At 40.5% G+C, this 20,770-nt stretch overlaps 1 protein-coding gene across 2 annotated transcripts in view; it reads right to left on the bottom strand.

Annotated features, from left to right (window-relative positions):
- The window catches only part of LOC149932467 (neural cell adhesion molecule 1-B-like), a 43,853-nt gene that overhangs the window by 5,829 nt on the left and 17,254 nt on the right, over positions 1–20,770 (bottom strand). The window contains exons 3-13 of one of the 2 annotated variants that reach the window (XM_090155358.1): positions 9,573–9,683; positions 8,182–8,385; positions 6,443–6,739; positions 5,413–5,700; positions 4,523–4,810; positions 3,543–3,842; positions 3,244–3,372; positions 3,125–3,149; positions 2,648–2,745; positions 2,228–2,373; positions 375–464 (exon numbers count right to left, since the gene is read on the bottom strand). In XM_090155358.1, coding sequence (XP_090011484.1) covers positions 375–464; positions 2,228–2,373; positions 2,648–2,745; positions 3,125–3,149; positions 3,244–3,372; positions 3,543–3,842; positions 4,523–4,810; positions 5,413–5,700; positions 6,443–6,739; positions 8,182–8,385; positions 9,573–9,683 — 1,976 coding nt within the window. The remainder of the gene's footprint in view (positions 1–374; positions 465–2,227; positions 2,374–2,647; positions 2,746–3,124; positions 3,150–3,243; positions 3,373–3,542; positions 3,843–4,522; positions 4,811–5,412; positions 5,701–6,442; positions 6,740–8,181; positions 8,386–9,572; positions 9,684–20,770) is intronic. The other variant, XM_090155359.1, reaches the window with a different exon arrangement.

The following is a 20,770-nucleotide window of genomic DNA, read 5'->3' as shown; positions in this document are numbered from 1 at the left end:
CTTAATTTACTATCGTGTACCCGTATATGGCAAATAATGAAATATTCACTTAGACTGTTTTATAGAAACAATTGTAGAGAACTGGTTCGTGTCGTAACTAAATATCTACCAAAACAACCCGAAAACGTTATATCAACCAAAAAAAATTAAGTCTACCAAACTGAATCGTTGTAATTCAGTAGCCGGAAAATTGCTCGAAATTCCGTTGCTCGCCATCGCGATCCCTTGTACTATTCTATTTTGTATTCCGCGCTCTCAAAGTATCAGATATTTTACGCCAGGGCTAAGAGAAATAAACTCAACCCTTTCCGTGTCTTTCATTAAATGTTTTTTTTAACAACCGTACTAGTAAGTGAAAATTCCGGGAAACTTACGTATATGGAAAAAGGACCGGGTAATTTTTCCATCAGTGGTGAATCTACGTTAACAACATTGGTCACTGTATCCTCCGTTTCATCGTGCTCCTTTACGAATCGGGAAAAATAGAAACGTACACATATGTATAGTTTACACTTAAGCCATACCAGCAGACTTAATATCACTCTTATACCTGGACATTTATTGCGTCATTACTCTTACTAAAAGTAACGTAATAACATATATATTACATTGAACTATATCGGCTAATGATAGTTCGTTGGCAAAATTACGGTAGGGTTAGTTGAATGGTGATAAATACTAGCGAAAAAGCGCTTAGCTCTCCTTCCTACAGAAATAAAGGGGGTATTTATAATATACGATCTAACCTAAGATTGAGACCTCTTGTGGCGGGTTTTGAAAACTTTGAGGAGAGAGGAATTTATCATAGACGTTATTGGTTTCCCATAGCGTTAATAACTTAAGATAATTAAATATGGTTAACTCAATTTAATAGCCTTACGGCTTCAATCAGGTTTGGAAAATAAGATATTATCCCTTTGGGCAACGTAAACTACTAATTTATGGAGAAAATCACCTGAAAACTATGACTCTTCCGAAACATATTGGTGGTTTACGTGGTCCAATATAATAATATCTTATTTCGCAAACATTTTTGAAACCGTAGGGCTTTTAATTTGAATTTATTAAAATTATTTAATTACCATAAGTTCCACAAAAGGCATCAACACTATGGGAAACCAATATTCCTCTCCGCGTGAAGCTTCCAAAACCCGTCTTACTCTAATTTAAGATCGTCAATTTTTATATTTACCTTCCGATTCAATAAATAATTATTATTATTCTGCTAGAATACACGTTACTTTATTAATGACAGCGTTTCAATAAGATTTGGCTAATTCTTCTCACTCTTGAGACATGTAATGATTTTTATGGTCTTTAGCGAAACAGTACCATTAAAAATAGCGTCAGGAGAATAGCAAGTGCCATATTTATGTTTATTGCGTTACTTACACTCTTACCCAACACTGGGCGCTTTTATTAAGAATCGAATTCATTGAACGGAATTCTGGTTTAGCCAATACATTCCCAAACGTAATCTCTCCTTGGTGCGGCTAATTTTACTTTTTTTCCTTTTTGTGACGGCAATCTTGTACTCAAAAGGCACTGCGCCTAACTATCATTTCGATTGAGCCCCTTTTTTTTGGGGTGTATTTCCTCCCCGCCTCGATCATAGTAGATTTCTACGGAAAGGGAATAAAACGAAGCGGAGATTTCTCGGCTTTCGTCGACTAGAACTAATTATATCGCGACTGGCCGTAAAGAGCTTACGAATAAAAAGCCATCCACTCTGCCACCCCCCCCCCCCCGAAACCGGAATGCTCCCTCCACTTATTAGGAAACAAGTATTCCCCTTTTATCATACCATTTCGCGCGCTAACATAATGTATTTTGTTCCCCAGTTGTGCTTTTTTCTGCCTCACTGTCTCTTTCATCTTTCCACTTGTCCGTGTTTATTTTGTATCTTCGCAAAATCTCTTAAAAGTAATTTATTTGGTTCACACGCACCGATACGCGATTAATTTGGAAGAATAGCTTTTGTTTAGAAATAACGCAAAAAATACCTCTTTAGTTCTTGAGCCGACCCTTATTGAACGTATAAATATCTTATAGCCTAGTAGTTGGATCGAAGTGACAATAAATTTAACCGCCTCATTGCGAAGTGTATTAGGTAGCCCCGCGATTCTTAAGATTAATCAAAAGCGATGTCTACGGGATATTAGGAGTTTTTTAATCTAAGGAACTGGGGATTTAAAAAATAAAAAAGGGCTGAAAGAGAGCGACTTACTTTCCTCCTGTCCGTTGGCACCATTCCCTTCACTACCAAGTGACTCGTAGTTAAGGCATCTAATGAAATATCTTGAAAAAGGCATTCGCCAAAGGGTCCGTCCGGAACGAAGGACACGGACTTTGCGATGGATTTGGCCGAGCTCCCTTTTGGTTGCGGGAAATAGGAACGAATTAATACGGTTCTTATCGACTGAAAATCGATCGTTAAACGCGGGAAATAAATTAAGATCGAAAAAAAGCTCCTTTTCGCCCCTACTCTCGACGTTTCGGGGGAAATCGGAGCGATAGAGAAAATAGCCAAAAATTAAAAAACCAAAAACTCGAGAGAATGTTCCCATTTCCAGTCGAGCCGGGAAAAGTCTAAAGGGTTTAGTTTTTATTTTCGGGGAGAGAGTTTTTGGTTTGATAAGGGGAATACCTTTGCAGAAGTTCTCTTCGGGAACGACGTCCGGGCCCGGCCCTGGCGAAACGGGAACCACGCTGTCCTTCCACGAATATTTAGTTTGTCTCGTATTGCTACGGAACAAATAAAGGCTCAGCGAATCCATTTTTTGCCCGTTCTCACTGTCCTACAATCTCGATCTTTGTCTCTGTTTTGGTCGAACGAGCGTCGCTTAAAATCCGTAAGTACTAATATTTAAAGGAGAAATTCTTAAAAAGAGAGTGTATTTTAGAGATTTTTCCTTTCCTTTCAATTTCTAAATTGCGTCCCTGCCTACCCCGTTTATTTTATTTTACGCGAAAGAAAAAGAAGGTAAAACTTAACTAGGATTTATGGCGCTCGTATTTTTTTGGTTCGTAAAGAGGAGGAATCGAAGGGTCGTTTTCGAAAGCTCTCTCTCTCTCCAAATTCGTAAATGGAAGTGAAAGAAGAAATAGTCCGCTATATACTCACTTTTTCTTTTCCATCTGGAATTCTTCTGCAAACGAAAGAAATGGGGTGGTCATTGATTATAGGGATTGGATCCAATTCTAAGCCTGATCTATCCACTGGGCAATCCCTAGCTGACACACCTCTGACTGCGTAGCGCGGACGGAGCTTCATGACGGCCACGATCAGAACGGCGCATAGCACCAGCACCGCCACCGTCGAAACGAGGCCCATCAGAGCCGGCGTCAGCATGGCCATACCGTGATAGTCCGCTATATATACGACCACCATCATCGTCACCGCCGCGTATAAGTAAAGAAGAAGAAAAAAGCAAAGAGAAAACTACATATACGATTACCCTTCGCGCGTATCTACATTTTCTACAAAGTATAGGTTTTTCGAGAAATCCGCCTTCTCGTCTTTCAACGCCGCGAAAGCTTACCGTTGGTTTCGTCGACTTCTTCGAGAGTCTCTACTCGAATGGTAACGGATTTGCTTTTCCCGTTGGCGTTGAGTGCGTAGATGAAAAGGATGAAAGAAGAAGCTGGAGAGAGGCCTCGAACCACGAAAAAGGGAGATTTGGTCGATGTCAGATTTGCCTGCACTTTCTCCTGCCGAGTGTTGACGGCTTCCAAGTAGAAATGTTGCTGGTAGCCTCCGTCGCTCCCCGATTCGCACTGAACGATCAAGGAGTCGCTGGTTCTATTCGATACGGTGCAGTTTCGAACTGATTCCGGTGGTCCTTCGTCGTTCGAAGATAAAAAAAAACGAAAGTAATCCCGCCTTTAGTATTCGCCAAAGTTAATGACCAAAACTTTAAGTCCGCGTTAAGTAACGATCCTATTCAGCTTGAAAGTTAATACGGTTAAATTGTTAATTAAGTTTTCAAAGTGCGTAATTATTAAATAGATTTAGCCTGAGCTAGAAAAAAGTGGGAACGTGTAGAAGTGCAAACGTAGCTTTATCCCTCGCAGAGTGTTTACCGTACTCATTTAACCCGTCTATTATCGATAAGTTTTTTGTTTCGAGTTACCTTCTGGGAAAATCTCTTCCCTCTAATACGAAAACGTCGTCGCTACATCCGCCCGGGTAATAGAGTTGACCCACATTGAAGTTTTTCCTACTCGCGAAACTAGTTTTTCTCCGAGGAGTATTTATTTACGCTGAAGTTTGGCGCGGTGTCCCGTATGTTTGAAGAGTTTAATTATATCGAGTTTGTTTGGAAACTCATTATAATCTGATTGAAATTCATAGAGTGAGAGGAAACGAGCCGCCTCTCAATTAATTTTATCCACTGGGCGGTATAATCGAGACTATCTGGCGGGGATGGTCGAGACGGGGAGCTGTCGCGAGAGCTACAGCCATCAAACTCGATGGCTGGCCACGGCGAAAGGGAAGGGGTGGAGGCGAAGAGGGGGTTACCTGCTGGGAGTATTTCGAAGACGCAAGGCTTGAGCTGCTCGCCGACGCTGTTTCTAGTGACGCAATGCAGCGTGCCGTAATCTTCGTCGTTGATCGGAGTGATGGAAACGACGCTGGTGGTGCCGTTGACGGTCAAGGGCTTGACGACCACGGCCTCTTGAGCTTTCACCATGGTCCAGTGGAACGTCACGTCGGACGGGAAGGCGTCGATATCGCAAGTCACTCTTATTGTCTCCTGCTTCGAGACCACGTAGCTCTTTCTGCGTTTCTCCACGCATTCCGGGATATCTATTGACCCGAAAATAACGAATCGAGAAGAGTCGGAATTAAAGAAAGGAGTTCAACTCGGCAAACAATTAGAGCGTGCTTTTTGGCGCGCAATCTATACTCGACCGCTTAAGCGGACCAGCCCTAATTGTCATTCATTTACCGCGGTCACTATACATGTACGATCGAGTGAAGGCCACGCTGCCACGTACACCAAATAAAACTTTTTTTATATTTTGAAAATAAAAAGCCCTGGCGATCTCTCGAGTTCGCGTACAAATACGCTTGATTCTCTCCAGTAAAGGGTAAATCTTAATCGTATATTTCCTAACACTTTCTGAGTTAAATATATTACGCGATTTAGCTATGCGCCAAAGGAAATCTTAATGTAGAAACTAGATTTCTTGTCGTTTCCAATGTCTAGACGTAACGCGTGGCGATTCGCTCAGCGAATAGGCCTTTAATTTCGACCAGACACTTTCTCCAGCTTCTATTTTACGTGGCGTTGACTGTCTATTAGCGGATCTAAGAATCCTTTCTCTGAGGAATATGTTCGCGCTCTTATCCATAAATTACGTTATAGCGAAGGAAATAATTGGCCATTAGCGAGGCGATATACGTACACTGTACTTCGACCAAAAGTCCTTTACTCTCGCTTTCGCCTTCGGAATTGGCCGCCGTACATTTATAGAAGCCATGGTTTTGTTTCTGGACGTTCTTTATCCGCAATATGTCCTCTTTCTTGATGAGGTTGCCGCTTTGCGACGTAATTAGCTTGTCCCTAAACTTCCAGCGAATCGTCGACGCGGGAGGATTAGCTCTGACCGCGCAGCGCAGAACGACGTCCTTGCCCTCGTCCGTCGGCTTACCCTCTATAAAACTGTCCATGGAAATTGAAACCAACGGCTTATCTGCAACGAGAAGAACGAGACACCAAGAAGCAAAATGACGAGAGACCGGACGCAAAAAGAGCTCTTATCGCCGACGCTAAAAGTTATTCTTCGTAATTTTTTTTCTTTTTTCGGGGGTGCTTAAGCCGTTGCGTTGGGTGAGATAATATTAACAGACTGTTTTCCCTAATCCGTATCTTGGAAAAACCAGGCGCGCGCTTCGGAGATGAATGCGTCTGCCGTAAATGGACAGCCGACGATATTATTTTTGCTAATAACGAGCTTCCCTTTTTAAATCTCAACTCGCGCCATGGCTATAAACGCGGAGACAGCCGACTGCTCTTATCTCCTTTCACTTCTCGCTAATATTTTCCATTTAATTCATTCCACTCCGGAGAGTCTTATTACGCGATTTAATTACGTTAGATAAAGATCTGGATATCCTATTTTGGCCGAAATTTGACGCCTTTTCGGTAGGCACTTTCTTTGTCCAAACGTCAGCCGGGCCAAGCGAGCCTTTTATTCCAATTTCTAAAGACTTTCTATACGTAAACTACATTTTCAAACTTCTAAACTCGGAGCACGAAGTCGCCATTCTGTTATTGGCTGATAACTTTTTCTATCGTATCACTATGGATATATATTCCCCGGGCTATATCGTAAGGTCGTTCCCCGCGGTTTTCTTTTATATATTTGGCCAAAGTATCCAGACATACCGCCCGAAAAGAAGAAGTAAAATCGTTTGCTCCGAAGAGCGACTTACAGTGCACTCTGATGATCCTGGTGTGTTCGATGTCGCTCCTAAAAATCTGCGGATTTTCCGCCCGACAGCTGAGCTCTTTCTCATTATCTTCCTGCCTGGGTTCAAAGCGAAGAATACTTATGGTCACGTTATCTCGTTCGTTGTAGGCCTCGTTGGCGTTCTGCAGCTGTCTACCGGACATCCACCAAGTGACCTGGGCTGGCGGGCGCGCCCCGAAAGCCTGGCATTTCACCGCCGTTTCTTGAGCCGCCGAGAAAGGTCGGTCTTCGGAAACGATCTTCACTTCCAGGGGTTTCACTGGACGCGAGAAAAGAAAGAAAGCGAGGGTAGAGAGGAAAAAACGTTTTCGCTTGAAAATTGAAGAAGCCTGGGCTAGATGCAATAAAAAGAGGAAACGGGAAGGAGGAAAAATATATCGCTTCCGCTCGGAATTCATGACCCGAATTCAACAGCAACTTTTGCTCCCTTAATAATCTACCCCCGAATCTCTTTACGGGTCAGCTGCCCTAAAAGGCGTCTCTTAAAACAGTTTAACGTGACGAACATTAGAAAAACCGGGAAAGATGCTCTCTTTCTCTTCCCCCGCACCTACCGCGCTCTTGGGTATTCTTTCTTCTTCATCTCTCTACGAGACCGCCGGAGAAGCGAGCTTTAGGGGCTCGGGTGGGAGGAGATTTGTTTTATGAATATGCAAAACGTGGACAGCTCTCGGCCTGCGCTCGTTTAAATAGGATGACGCTGCTAGTTTATGCTCGCTTAAGCTAAAATACCTTTTTTCTTTCTTCCTTGGCTAAATTACCCACTTAAAATATAGAATTTCCATCACCGTAAGAAAAGACGGCTATTCTCTTTAGGCAGTGGTGGTATATATTTCCACCACGTTTTTTTTTCGAGTAGAAAGGTTGTCTGCCGTTTTATTCAGCCGGTTTCTTTAACTCTCCTTATCTCTGGAACACGTTGGTTTTTTTGTTTTGTTTTTTTGCACACGAGACAGTTTAGAAATGTATACGGATAGAACCGTGTTTGACACTTAGCCAAACAAAGATTTTATGCCAGACACATTTTTAGTTAAAGATCCAACGAACAATTAATAGCGTATTTTTGGAGTAATCCTACCGAAGCTCGTGGAAACATCCTTTAATTCCCGAAGTACCCATGTTCATTAACGAGATTTTCTTCCGGCTCCGGGAATACGTTTTGGGAGGAAAAACCTAAAAGCCAATTCAAAGTTCGCTAGCTTACGGTTTTTTTTTTGTTAGTTTGTTTTGTAAATCACTTCACGTTGTAAAAAAACTAGTTGAAAGACAAAAAAAAAGTGGAGTAATCCAACGTGTCGCTGGTGGGAACCAGACTCGAGGTCTATCCAATTTGTTTCGTTCGAGTAAAGTCTCTTATCTTAAAACTATAAAAAGGAAAGTTTAGGCTACTTTCTCGCCGTTGAGCCCTTAAAAGGAGTTCCGATAACTATAGAACAAAATTGGAAGAAAGCTTCTATAAAGAATGTAGCTATATAGAATCTAGAAAAAAGCAAAACGAATGGATCAAATGTTGCGCGTTCCGCGGGGATGAGAGAGATGGAGCGAAAGAAGAGGCCGCTGTAGTGGGCGGCCGAATGTCGATGAGGGCTGCTTCGAGGGGTAGAGAAAGAAGCGGCGGAAGAGGAACGTTTCCAGGGGGTATTTCCCCGAGTAGCTATTGAAGAAGTGGCGGGTACGGAGAAAGAACGCTAGCGCACTCACGGTTCATGTCTAGCTGGATGGTGCTGGACACTGGTGCCTCGATGAAAGTGTTTCTCGCTTGGCAAGAGAGTTTGACCAAGAGATCTTGGCGTTGTAGCGCCGGCAGTTGAAGTTCGTTTCTGGAGAAGCCCTGGGGAGTTTCGATGTAGCTATCGTCTAATAGAGTCGAGTCCTTCCACCAGGTCAGCGCGGGAAGCGGGTAACCTGAAACACGTTCGGCCGCGTGAGATCCACCGCGGATGGAGCCGGTAGGAGGAAAATGTTAAGAAATAGAGAAAAAGAGAGAAGCGGAGGAAAAAATAAAATGATTTTTAGCAGCTGCCGTTGCGGTTTTCCGCTTACAGTCTAACGCGTGAGTCGCATTCTAACGAAGTCGATCCCTACTTAGCCGCGACTGCCGAAGAAAAAAAGGACGCTTCGAGACGAAGGCGGAGAAGAGAGCGACTGAAATTCGATCGGGAATTTCGTTCACCAAACACGAAGAATTCGCGGAAAAGGGATTTCCGCTTCAAACAAAGACCGTACGTAAAGGCCAAAAAAATCTCGAACCAGTGGTGGAAGATTGGACTTCCAGCCTTCGTGAAGGCCGTAGACCTTCTACCGCCCCCTTTCGTCATCCTTCTTTCTTCAATCTTTTCCCCCATTCTAGACTGCCCCTAAAATCTATTTATCCTGGCCCGGAGGCTGAAGAGCGTTTTCTAACGCCGAATACTAGAAAGGGCACTGGATTTCTTTATTCCTTAAAAATACGCCTCCATTTCTGCCGTTTTAAGGTGGACATTGATGCCCTACGGACCGTTTTTCAGCCATCCAGGTCCTCCACTTCGCTTCGAGTCCACCCTGGTAACCCCACTTTAAAAAGTTTTGAAGAAGAGAAAATTGCCGGAAAGGAAAACGCTAGAGATCTATACCTTCCATCGTTCGCCGAATACTAACGTCTACTTAGTCCGATAGAGCGCTTTTTTAAGTAGATATATAGCTTATAGCCCAATACGGAGAAAACAAAAGAAAAGCCCCGATATTAATGGCCTGTTTGTTCTTTCGAAAATCCCCGTGAAATCAGCTGCGCCCAGTAACGATTTTTCACAATCCGACGCTAAAAGCATTAACCCAGTTTTCCAACGTTTTCCCATCCCGCCTGTTTTCGCTTTCAAAAATAATTTTATATCCTATAAAACCCATCCGTAGTCTTATATATCTCATTGAGACATCTATACTGCCCTTTTGACAAGAAACCGTCGTCTCTGGCACTCGGAGAGCTCTCGACGACATCCTCTTTAACCTTGTTAAATACTTAACCGCGGTGAGGGGTTCCTCTTAATTCCTTAACGTGTTTTGCGCGGCCCTTGCCAAGCGCGTGCCAGCCATTGCGAGCCTCGAGAGTGTCTTACCTCCATCCGATTCGCAGACCAGGGAGAGGGACTGACCCTCGCTGTAAGGTCCTATCAAGCCTTGTAGATGTTGCCCGTGCTCGTCCATTATTATCGTTTCTTTTGGTGGAACTGTCCGGCGAAAGAGAAGAAAAATAAAAAGAAGGAGAGAGTGAGCGCTGAGAAAAACACGGAAAGAACCTTCGGAATAAGAAAAAGACTGCAGCCCGAAAGACAGACAAGAAGAAAAAGCGGAGCCGCTGATTCCGGAATCTTTTGGAAAAAGGGAGCACTTAGTGTCAGTCGTATCGAACTACCGTCCGCGGCTCAAGCGCGGCCCTTTCCCATATATAAGTTCTGCTCGTACGCTTCCTAGTTACGGGGTACCGCGTGCTCTAGCTATTGAGGAGCCATGGCTCCGATGCACCCACTAAACGTACGATTGATAGAGGCGAATCACCGTTATATTGTCTAGTTTTTCCGCTGCCAAAACAGGATCCCCGTTTTATCGTTCAAATCGTCTTTTCAAATAAAAGTTGTATCGCGAGAGGTTCCGTTACCTTCGATACCGCGCGTGTCTATTTGAGCTCTCCGATATTGCTCGTATTTCAAAGAGCGCGCTCGTTTCTTAGAACGAAAGAAGATTACATTTTTTACTGACTCTCGCTTCGCCGTATATGCGGAAATCATTTTAATATTAATCTTTATCGAGCGAATGGGGAATAATCCCAAATCCAAATAAGCCTCTTAACAATTTAAGAGGACTGGATTAGCGTAACCCCTACTGAATTCGCCGGGGGGGGGGGGGTCAGGCGAATGCTTTCCCTCAAATCGTCAAACGCCGATGCTGAATAAAAAAATTTAATACACTCTTCTATCTTTTTGATAAGCTCTTAATATTCAGCCTCGCATTTCGAAAGAAAATTCGTTTAGGAGAATTTCTTGTCGGCCGTAGCTTCGTAAGTAAGACTCTGGAAAGTGGCAATTAAATTTTCATTAAAGGGGGATTTTCCGTGAGCCGCACCGCCGCTGCCACTAACACGGATGCGCCATTTCTCGGATCAGCGGTTACTCTACCCCATCTCCTCGTATTTCGTAGTCCTCTCGCAAAATGATACGTTCATAGCGCCATCTTCCCGCGAAGAAATATCGCCGTTTTATCCCGTACACCGCGTATTTAGCGCCGTTACGAGCCTGAATTTAAATTTATCCCGTCCCTATTGAGTTAATTTTACGACGCGAAAGCGTGTTGACTATTAGAAAGGACGGCTACCTTGGATACACGCCCCTCTTGATAGATTGAAATGAGAGAGCCCACTGTTTTGGCATATTTTCCAGGCGCGTGATATTCTTTAGAATTTCGTTCCTTAGATAAGAATTCCTTTCTTTTGGACTATTTTCTGGCGGCCGCTTTGACACTTTATCGGGCTACGATTCTCAAATATTAAAACCGATTCCTTCGGTATATTTCTGACATTTATCATTTTTTTTTGCTTCGATTTTTTATCGGAATTTGACATTTCTCTTTACATCGCTGCTTTCGCGGATGGAAAGACGTCATACCAGCCGCTCGCGCGCGCGCTCTCGTATACCTGTGTAGCGGATACAATTTATATAGAAGAAATAGAATATCTTTTCCTTTTAGGATTATGGGTCACGGATAGCCTGGCTCTTTTTTTCATCTCCTCTCTTTCTTTTGGTCTTTCTAACTCTTCTTTTTGCGTTTGTACCAGAAAAAAAACTCGGTATAGAATGGGGTAAGGGTATTATTTTTTTGAGTTAGAATGTTGGACCATCTCGTCGGTCAAAAAGCAATTCGACGGTTCAGAGATGACGAGAAGAGGGGGGGGGGGGAGATCGCCTTTTTCTTTGCATGGTCGACCGTTCATTTTCTATTACGCTTAGGCGAAGATTTCCTTTCTGGCTAAATCTATTCACGCTAGGGTGCGCCACTCTCTATCGCGACAAACGAAGGGCGCAGCTAGTTCCTTTTAAAGAAAGAAATAGTTCGAAAAAACTTAATCTAAGACTCCCCGCTTTTTTTTCACGCTGAAGTTGAATCTTTTTTATATATTTTTCGCTATCGTATAAGTCATTGGCCGTTACGCGGTTGCATTGACATGCCCATGAATAATGGACGAATCACGCGCTAACATTTTTTCTTTTTGTATTTTCTTTTTAACTCGCTCAGTCCTCTAATGCGGCGATATCCGAGATCTGTTCGCTCGAATAATTTAGCAAAATTTTACAGGGTTGCGCATTTAGAATAGCTGATATATATACGGGTGAGGGATTCGCCAACACATAAATATGTTGAATACACTCCGCCTTAAAAGTTAGGAATTTTAACCGCTTTGAGGTTGAGTTCCATATGAAAAATATGGAAATACGCGATTACGCGATATTCTATGCGTATTTACATAGATTGTCTTATAACTAACGAACCCAAATCAGAAATTCTCTGTTTTTTATATTATGTATTGTAGAACCGTTCAGTTTAAGTTAGACTTGTAAATGTTTATCACACAATATTTCCGATTTTGAAGGGAGACGTTAACTACGTTATTAGCTACTTAAACACGATGTTGATATTATCAACGTTTTATTGATTCTGCGCAGTGCGTGGGGGAAATTTCAGAAGGGTCTAACAAATGTTTACTTTTCCCTAGACTTTTCAGCTTTATATCCTTGAATTAAATCAAAGACGCATTTAGAATTTTTCGAAATCAATTTGTCATATAGTTCCTGTTTATTACCATAGAGTTTAGTTGTATTCACAATGCAACTATAAAGCCACATTGTCGTGCTCTTCAAAATCAGCTTCAGTTAATTACCACCGTCAAGGCCTATGGTTTAGTCACATTTCCTTCGTAAGATTCATTTCCCTACCCACACCTCGGCTTCTGGCACTCGCAAGCTGTTGTATTTAGCGCCATAGAGTGGCAGGAATTGGAATAAGAAAACTGAATGTACGCTACTAGCGGCGGTTTCTTTATGTAACGACCTTCTTCCAACGAGAAACGACATGGTTTCTGTTTTCATCGGAAAGTTCTATTACTACCGGATTGCTAAACGCTTAGAGCTAAATATAGATGAAAAATAGTTCTATCTAATCTAGAAAAAAATTAAAAAAACCTTTAATTTTAAATTTTTTTATCAATCTGTTTTTATAATTGTTATCGAATTAAAATCAGTAAACTTGAAAAACTTATTGTAGAATATTATTATTTTCAAAAGTTACACCGTTTATACCGCGATGGGTCGCTAAAAATCGTTCCTCGGGAGAGCTACGACGAGAAATGGAGGAGGAGGTGGGAATGACCAAACCATCACTTTCTTACCCTATTGTGTACTGACTCAGCCATCTCTTCTATGGCCTTGCCACCGTAACGCTAGTGCGGTCAGGGCCGTTTTATCCAATGGGCATGTGCAAAGGGCTTACGATGGTTCGAAGGGGCCTACGACAGTTAATGAGTATGAAAAAATTCAAGTAAAACATTTTCTTCTTAAAAATAGGGCCTACAAAGGTCTTAGTGCCCAGGGTATACGATGGTCTTATAACGGCACTGAGTGGGGTAGCGGAGTGGTTAGCACTTTCGCCTCGCCGCAAGAGAAGCCGGGTTCGATCTCAGCATGTGGCACTGGGTGAAAATCAGGGAAAATATCCTTCCGCGTTGAGCTGAAAAGTTTTCTCCCCTGGTTAAAGGGGCTTGTCAAGGTTAACGGTAATAGTTAGGCTAGGAAGTAGTTGGCTCGCGTGCCATGAAAGGCTTACCACAACCCTCCTTCGCATTGTAACCCCGCCACCTGAATTAATGATTTTAAAAGTCACTCGATGACTTAAGCCTAAGGTAGTGCCTTGGGTGCTAGCCTAGCTGATTATTATTATGTCTTACATTTTGCGGGTTTGAAAAATGGGAGAGGAAAATATCTGTTTGAAATAAATCGACGAGGTAAATGAAAATTCTTGCAGCGCAAGTGCATATTTAGTATTTTTCGACGCTACTATACGAAGCATGGCTTCAAAACTACTGCACTGAAGATATGTATTATAAAATAATCAAACGGTGCTTCACCCAAATAACAAGCTCTCTTAAAATTACGTGTTTCACGGCACTACCTCTAATAGGTTCATTTTTAAACACTAGCATGCGAAAAAGGAATTTATAAATGAATTTCAATAGGTGTTTCTATAAATAAAAATGATTAAGTAGAAATATAAAACAAGCTGTAATATAAGTTCCACGTCGTATATCTTAAACTACTTCCCCAGGTATGTTAAAATTTTTATACAATTCCAACATTGTAAACCTTCAATAATTTGATGTGTATTGTGATAAGCCGCGTTAAAGTGTATCGCGAACGTATTTACGTGTTTTTGGCGTAACAGGTATTTTTCCATGATTAAATTGGTCTTTTTATGGTTATTTCGTGAATAGCATAAATCCAAATTGTAATTTTAATTGAAAATTTTTCTAATTTTATACTTTAACATGTTTTAAAGGAATGATTTTTAATTTTTTTTACTGATAAATATTAAAGTTGTTTAAAAATCTCACTCATAGAGTAGAAAAAGTAAGAGACAGTGATGTAAACGTTACATTAAAAAAAGAAATCATCATTTTTTTAGAAAGATAAAATACGCTTCTCTTTAAAAATTTAAATAAATTAAAGCAAGCTCACACAATGAGGGTTCGAGGAAAGATTTTAATACGTCTACATTTTATAAAGTTTTGTACTGGCCAAATATCTAGCGTTTAACCTCGTGACGAGATGGGGGGGATGAAATATATCGTTGGTGGAAGACGTCAGTTTTAGGGAATCAATGAGGTACAGGGCTCCAATAACCCGGAGTGTAAGGGTTATTTGAACAACGCTGAATATCGTCCCCACAAAGTCAATCTCCCCAAATATAAATAAATACATTCTGGCAAATGCGCAATGTATTTGACCCCAACATTTCGACTGTGTCTGGTACAACACCTATGTTGCAGTATTTAGACATGAAATTGACAGTTATCGCATCAGAAACATTCAAGGCAAAGTGCTTTTGACCCTGGCACGCCTAGCTTAATAGACGATAAAAGTTTAAGTGTATAACAAATTTTAGACTCTATCGTGCTATGGCTTCAAGACTAACTCAGGGATGGGAGCTGGAGTTTATTGTCAGACTAAGAAGTTTGGCTTTTTTGAGAGCCTCGGCGTTTTTGCTACGGTTTTTTCAGGCAGAGATTTCGGCCATCTGCTTCTGTGTAGACTTCTGTCTTAAGAAGAAGTATCGGGGCAAGAGTGTTCAGCCAGCCTGCCCTTAAGGCTCTTAATCAGTTTAGTATCACTTCTAAGCTCGTTCTTAACTGTTTGGATCTCCTTTCAGAACTGGGCACCCATAATAGGATTCCACTCTGGCCAAGGAGTGTGTGAGGCTAGGTTCTCAGGTGCTAAACCTGCCATTCAGATATACAATGTCCTGTCATATCCAGCTTTGGCTTGAGACGGATGGTCAAAGGCAGGTCAAGGAGTTTATCCCTGGGCCTTCTAATAAAAGAGCAATTGAGTTGCTATATCTCTAAGAGTAGTATCAGGGTGGTAACGGGACTACTTTTAGGTCACTGCCAGCTAAGTAGACATCTGCATCTGATTAGCATCAGTGATAATCCTATGTGCAAAGCATGCCTTGCAGAGGAGGAAACTTCCTGTCATGTCCTTTGTGTCTGTGATTTTTATGCGGCTCAAAGGTTTGAGCATCTTGGTATGCACAAGCTGGAAACGAGCGATCTTTCCAATACCTCAGTGAAGCAAATCTTGCGCTTCGTTTCGGAGACTGGGCTTTTCCACGTCTAAAAGGCTGGGGCTGCACAATGGACATCTGGTCGAAGTGCTTAGTTGGGCTTGACCCAACCACCCAACATTACTAATAATAATAATAATCGTACTATGACTTAATTTAATATACCTGTGGAATGAGTCATAAATTTCTGTACACCGATTACAAGTTATTGAAACTGCGTTGCCAATGCCAGTCAGCCCAGCGGTCCTATAATTCCTATAAATCCATTATTTTTCAACCTTTCCTATATTATCCTGTAATTTCTTGATATGTCTTATAAAGTCCTATATATTTGAGGTAGTATGTGTTTTCAATGAAAATAATTTTTAAGTTGCATAATTCTCTAACGAAAACTATCGCTAAGTATTTTCTTGGCTGCTTCCATAGAGCAAGGTATGCAAGAACTATTTTTCTATAGCTAATTTGGAAAATAAAATTTTGAGGTAATGTGAAATGTATATAATTTTTAGGTTAGGTTTTAGTGAGAATTCACAAAGAAACAAAAAATTCACTGTCCAGTATTTAACTTAAAAATATTCCGTATCTTAACCGGAAATTTACCATATTCACCTATTTAACTAAGAAATTTAAGTGCTATATTATCTTATAAATTCACATTTCGAGTCCTGTATAATCCTAATGCTAATTTCCGAAGCACTCTGTTGGGGAGGTTGGGGATCCGAAAGAGAAAGAGAGAGATGGAGGGATTGTAGAGCCGCGCGGTTGTCTCTCCCGCTAATTTTGTAACCAGTAAAGGCTAGCAAAAAAAGCAGTTTTGGCGAAGCGAATTGACGCATGCGAGTAGAGCTCGGCGTTTGGATAAGAATTAATCACTTTATTTATTTTTATCCAAAACACACAATTATCCACAAATTATCCGAAAAAATCTATTATTTTTACATGTTAAATTGCATTTTAGTCTGGATAATATCCATGAATAAACAGTTAATCGTAATTTTTATGGTTAATCGAAATTTTAGCGGTTAATTTATCCGTTTCGCCGAGCTCTACATGCGAGTGAAATTTAGTGAAGCTCAAAGCTACGATGAAAATTAAATTCGTTGCGAAAGTCTCGAAAATTCGTCAAGTAGGAACTCTGCTTTACGCAATCACTTTAGAATAATCGAAGCTACAGGTAGATACCCCGCTATGAGTTGTTCTAAAATTACCTGTATAAATTTAATGAAGCTTTTCTTTTTTTACACTCGTGATTCTAATGTTAACGAATATAGTACGCTTTCCTCTAATGCTTAAAATATATTTGACAATTTTAAATTGAAAAATAATTAGTAATAAAGTATTAAAGCAAACCTCATATCATAAAATAATCAACTGAAATCACCAAAATTTATTATAAGCGCTAGATAAATAATGTTCGAAGCGGGAAAAAGGTTTGGCTTTGTAAATATTAAATCAAATCTACTTCAACTTAAAAAGTCATTTCTACAGTATTCATTCCCCTTAAGAATTAGCTTTTTCATCCGTGCTATTTCTTTTACTGTTACCCAGAGACCGATCCGCTTACCCTAATACGATTGCAGGCTAACAAACTACATCTTAAGAACAATATTTTATAACGGTTCCATAATCGAATGGTACTTTACAAAGGCCACATCGTAGAGTTAAAATAGTCCACCGTCACAAAATATCTTTGACGTATTTGGGGAGATTTTGAATCGACCAAAGAGCTTATTTTCCAAAAATAGTAACGGATACTGGATGAGCGGTGGAACGAAGAAAAAGTCGTTGAAAGGAACCTAAACAAGGCAGCCCAGCCATGATATAAGTTCCACATCGTATGTGTTAAGCTACTTCCTCAGACATGCCCAAAATACTATACTCAAAGTTTTATATCTCCAAGGGGAACCAATAATCGTATCATACTAATATATTTTATGTTATTTATGATTGTACATTGCACAGCTTCACTAGTATCATACTTTTGGATATTGTTACTTATGATTGTACTTTAATCACATGGTTCACAGCTTCACTTGGTGTCGTCCTTATGGATATTGTTACTTATGATTGTACGTTAATCACAGCGTTCTCAATTTAATTTAGTGTCATACTTAGAAATATGGTTACTTATGATTGTACGTTAAACACAGCGTTCTCAGTTTCATTTAGTGTCATACTTAATAAATATGGTTACTTATGATTGTACGTTAAACACAGCGTTCTCAGTCTCATTTAGTGTTATACTCAAAAATATGGTTACTTATGATATTGTACGTTAAACACAGCGTTCTCAGTCTCATTTAGTGTCATACTTAATAAATATGGAAACTTATGATTGTACGTTAATCACAGCGTTCTCAGTTTCATTAGTGTTATACTTAAAAATATGGTTACTTATGATATTGTACGTTAAACACAGCGTTCTCAATTTAATTTAGTGTCATACTTAGAAATATGGTTACTTATGATTGTACGTTAAACACAGCGTTCTCAGTTTCATTTAGTGTCATACTTAATAAATATGGTTACTTATGATTGTACGCTAATCACAGCGTTCTCAGTTTCATTAGTGTTATACTTAAAAATATGGTTACTTATGATATTGTACGTTAAACACAGCGTTCTCAGTTTCATTTAGTGTCATACTTAATAAATATGGAAACTTATGATTGTACGTTAATCACAGCGTTCTCAGTTTCATTTAGTGTTATACTTAAAAATATGGTTACTTATGATATTGTACGTTAAACACAGCGTTCTCAGTCTCATTTAGTGTCATACTTAAAAATATGGTTACTTATGATATTGTACGTTAAACACAGCGTTCTCAGTCTCATTTAGTGTCATACTTAATCAATATGTTTACTTCTGATTGTACGTTAAACACAGCGTTCTCAGTCTCATTTAGTGTCATACTTAATAAATATGGTTACTTATGATTGTACGTTAAACACAGCGTTCTCAGTTTCATTTAGTGTTATACTCAAAAATATGGTTACTTATGATATTGTACGTTAAACACAGCGTTCTCAGTCTCATTTAGTGTCATACTTAATAAATATGGAAACTTATGATTGTACGTTAATCACAGCGTTCTCAGTTTCATTAGTGTTATACTTAAAAATATGGTTACTTATGATATTGTACGTTAAACACAGCGTTCTCAATTTAATTTAGTGTCATACTTAGAAATATGGTTACTTATGATTGTACGTTAAACACAGCGTTCTCAGTTTCATTTAGTGTCATACTTAATAAATATGGTTACTTATGATTGTACGCTAATCACAGCGTTCTCAGTTTCATTAGTGTTATACTTAAAAATATGGTTACTTATGATATTGTACGTTAAACACAGCGTTCTCAGTTTCATTTAGTGTCATACTTAATAAATATGGAAACTTATGATTGTACGTTAATCACAGCGTTCTCAGTTTCATTTAGTGTTATACTTAAAAATATGGTTACTTATGATATTGTACGTTAAACACAGCGTTCTCAGTCTCATTTAGTGTCATACTTAATCAATATGTTTACTTCTGATTGTACGTTAAACACAGCGTTCTCAGTCTCATTTAGTGTCATACTTAATAAATATGGTTACTTATGATTGTACGTTAAACACAGCGTTCTCAGTTTCATTTAGTGTCATACTTAATAAAAATGGAAACTTATGATTGTACGTTAATCACAGCGTTCTCAGTTTCATTTAGTGTTATACTTAAAAATATGGTTACTTATGATTGTACGTTAAACACACCGTTCTCAGTCTCATTTAGTGTCATACTTAATAAATATGGTTACTTGTAGAGCAAAAACACGAGAACCACCAATGGTCTAGAGAGTGAGGAGTAAAAACGCGAACAAGTAAAGAGACCAAGAAGTGGGGGAGAAAACTAAGCTTTATTGGGGGAAATATGCGGTACTTCGGCCGATAGGCCTTCAAGTTGACAAACTTAATTATGGTTACTTATGATTGTACGTTAAACACAGCGTTCTCAGTCTCATTTAGTGTCATACTTACTTTTTCTTATACTACTACATTTCGGTCCTAGCAAAAGCTCCACTCGAAAATATTTCGATGTGGAACTAAAAAGGGAATGGACATTTCTTTGGATTTAGGGAGCCGCGAGTCCATTTACTTTGGCGACGTCCTTTAAACTAGCGTCCACCGGGAATTCGAAAATATCGAGAGTTTATGGGAGAGCGAGAAAAAGCGGCGAGTCGAAGCTATAAAAGCTTTCTATTAGCCTATCAGCCACTGCTATCGTTCTAATATCTTTTTATCTCGAAAATCCGGAACTCCGGTGTGTTCTCGCTATTGATCGATAGAGAAAAAATTAAACTTTATAATATTTCTGGAGAACGTTGGAGGCTAAAGGGTGTAACGGCGGGTTTCCCCCGATGAAGTCGAAACCCAAAGGGTTAAGGTCTTTCTTTATTTTTAGATCACCGAGATAAAGGAAACCATTTTTTGCGGAGGGGGGGGGGGGGGCGTGGGTGGATACTAGGCAGGCCTCACACGTAAAAAACCATTGAAGGAATAAACCGGTCCAAACCCGACTATAAAGGAGGCGCAAAGAGGGGATATTTTTTGGTGTTCGAGTCACCCCCTTTGAATTCTTTCTCTTTCTTGACGAGATTCTTCTCTTCGGAATATAGCTATTGGGGCGCTTCCATGGCGGGCGGCCGGTTGGGCGGTAGGGCTGGCGAGCGGGGTCGCGTGAGAGCCGTTCTCGCTGTGGAGCGGCAGTAAGTTTGGCGCGAAGTTCCTATTACTTCGCCTACTCCATCATTCCGCCAAAGATCTTCTGTCAAACACATTATACTCTTCCGCGTAATGTACATATCAGGGCTCGAGCGTGGAAGGGTGCTACTGACTGCGGGCCTCGGCCTCCTCCGAAGAGAGAAGATCGACTTGTTTCGCTTCTTTGGACGCCTCTTTTCTCTCTTCTGCTCCTTTTGCGGAGGCAAAAAATAAAAGAGGAAAACTAAGAGTTTTCCATCGGCGCCACGGACATCGAGGAACCCGCGCTTTCTGTTCAGGTTCCAATGGAGAGCTCCGCGGGAGAGACAACCGCGCGGCTCTACAATCCCTCCATCTCTCTCTTTCTCTTTCGGATCCCCAACCTCCCCAACAGAGTGCTTCGGAAAACAGACTTCGCCGCAAAAAAAACCAAGAGAGGGCTAGGAACGGGGAAAAAACTAACCCTAGCGTGACCGCGGTGCGTATTGAGAAAAACCGCTCCGCGTTTAAAAAGGTTCCATCGCGTTCTTCGTAGGCTAGACCGCCGCCTCTACCTACAAAAAAATCTAACTTAATAGTAAGACGGTCTAAATGTCGAAGTATTAAAAAGAATATTTTCAGACGTCTTTTTCAAATGTTAGGGCCTTCGCTCGCATTTTCTTTTTTCGAATACCCTCAAAAAAG

The sequence above is a fragment of the Leiobunum rupestre genome, chromosome 8 (genome assembly GCF_980474605.1).
Source record: "Leiobunum rupestre chromosome 8, qqLeiRupe1.1.hap1, whole genome shotgun sequence".
In the NCBI taxonomy this organism is placed as follows: Eukaryota; Metazoa; Arthropoda; class Arachnida; order Opiliones; family Sclerosomatidae; genus Leiobunum; species Leiobunum rupestre.
The sequence above is the reverse complement of the archived record's forward strand: the minus strand, read 5'-3'. Positions and strand labels throughout refer to the sequence as shown.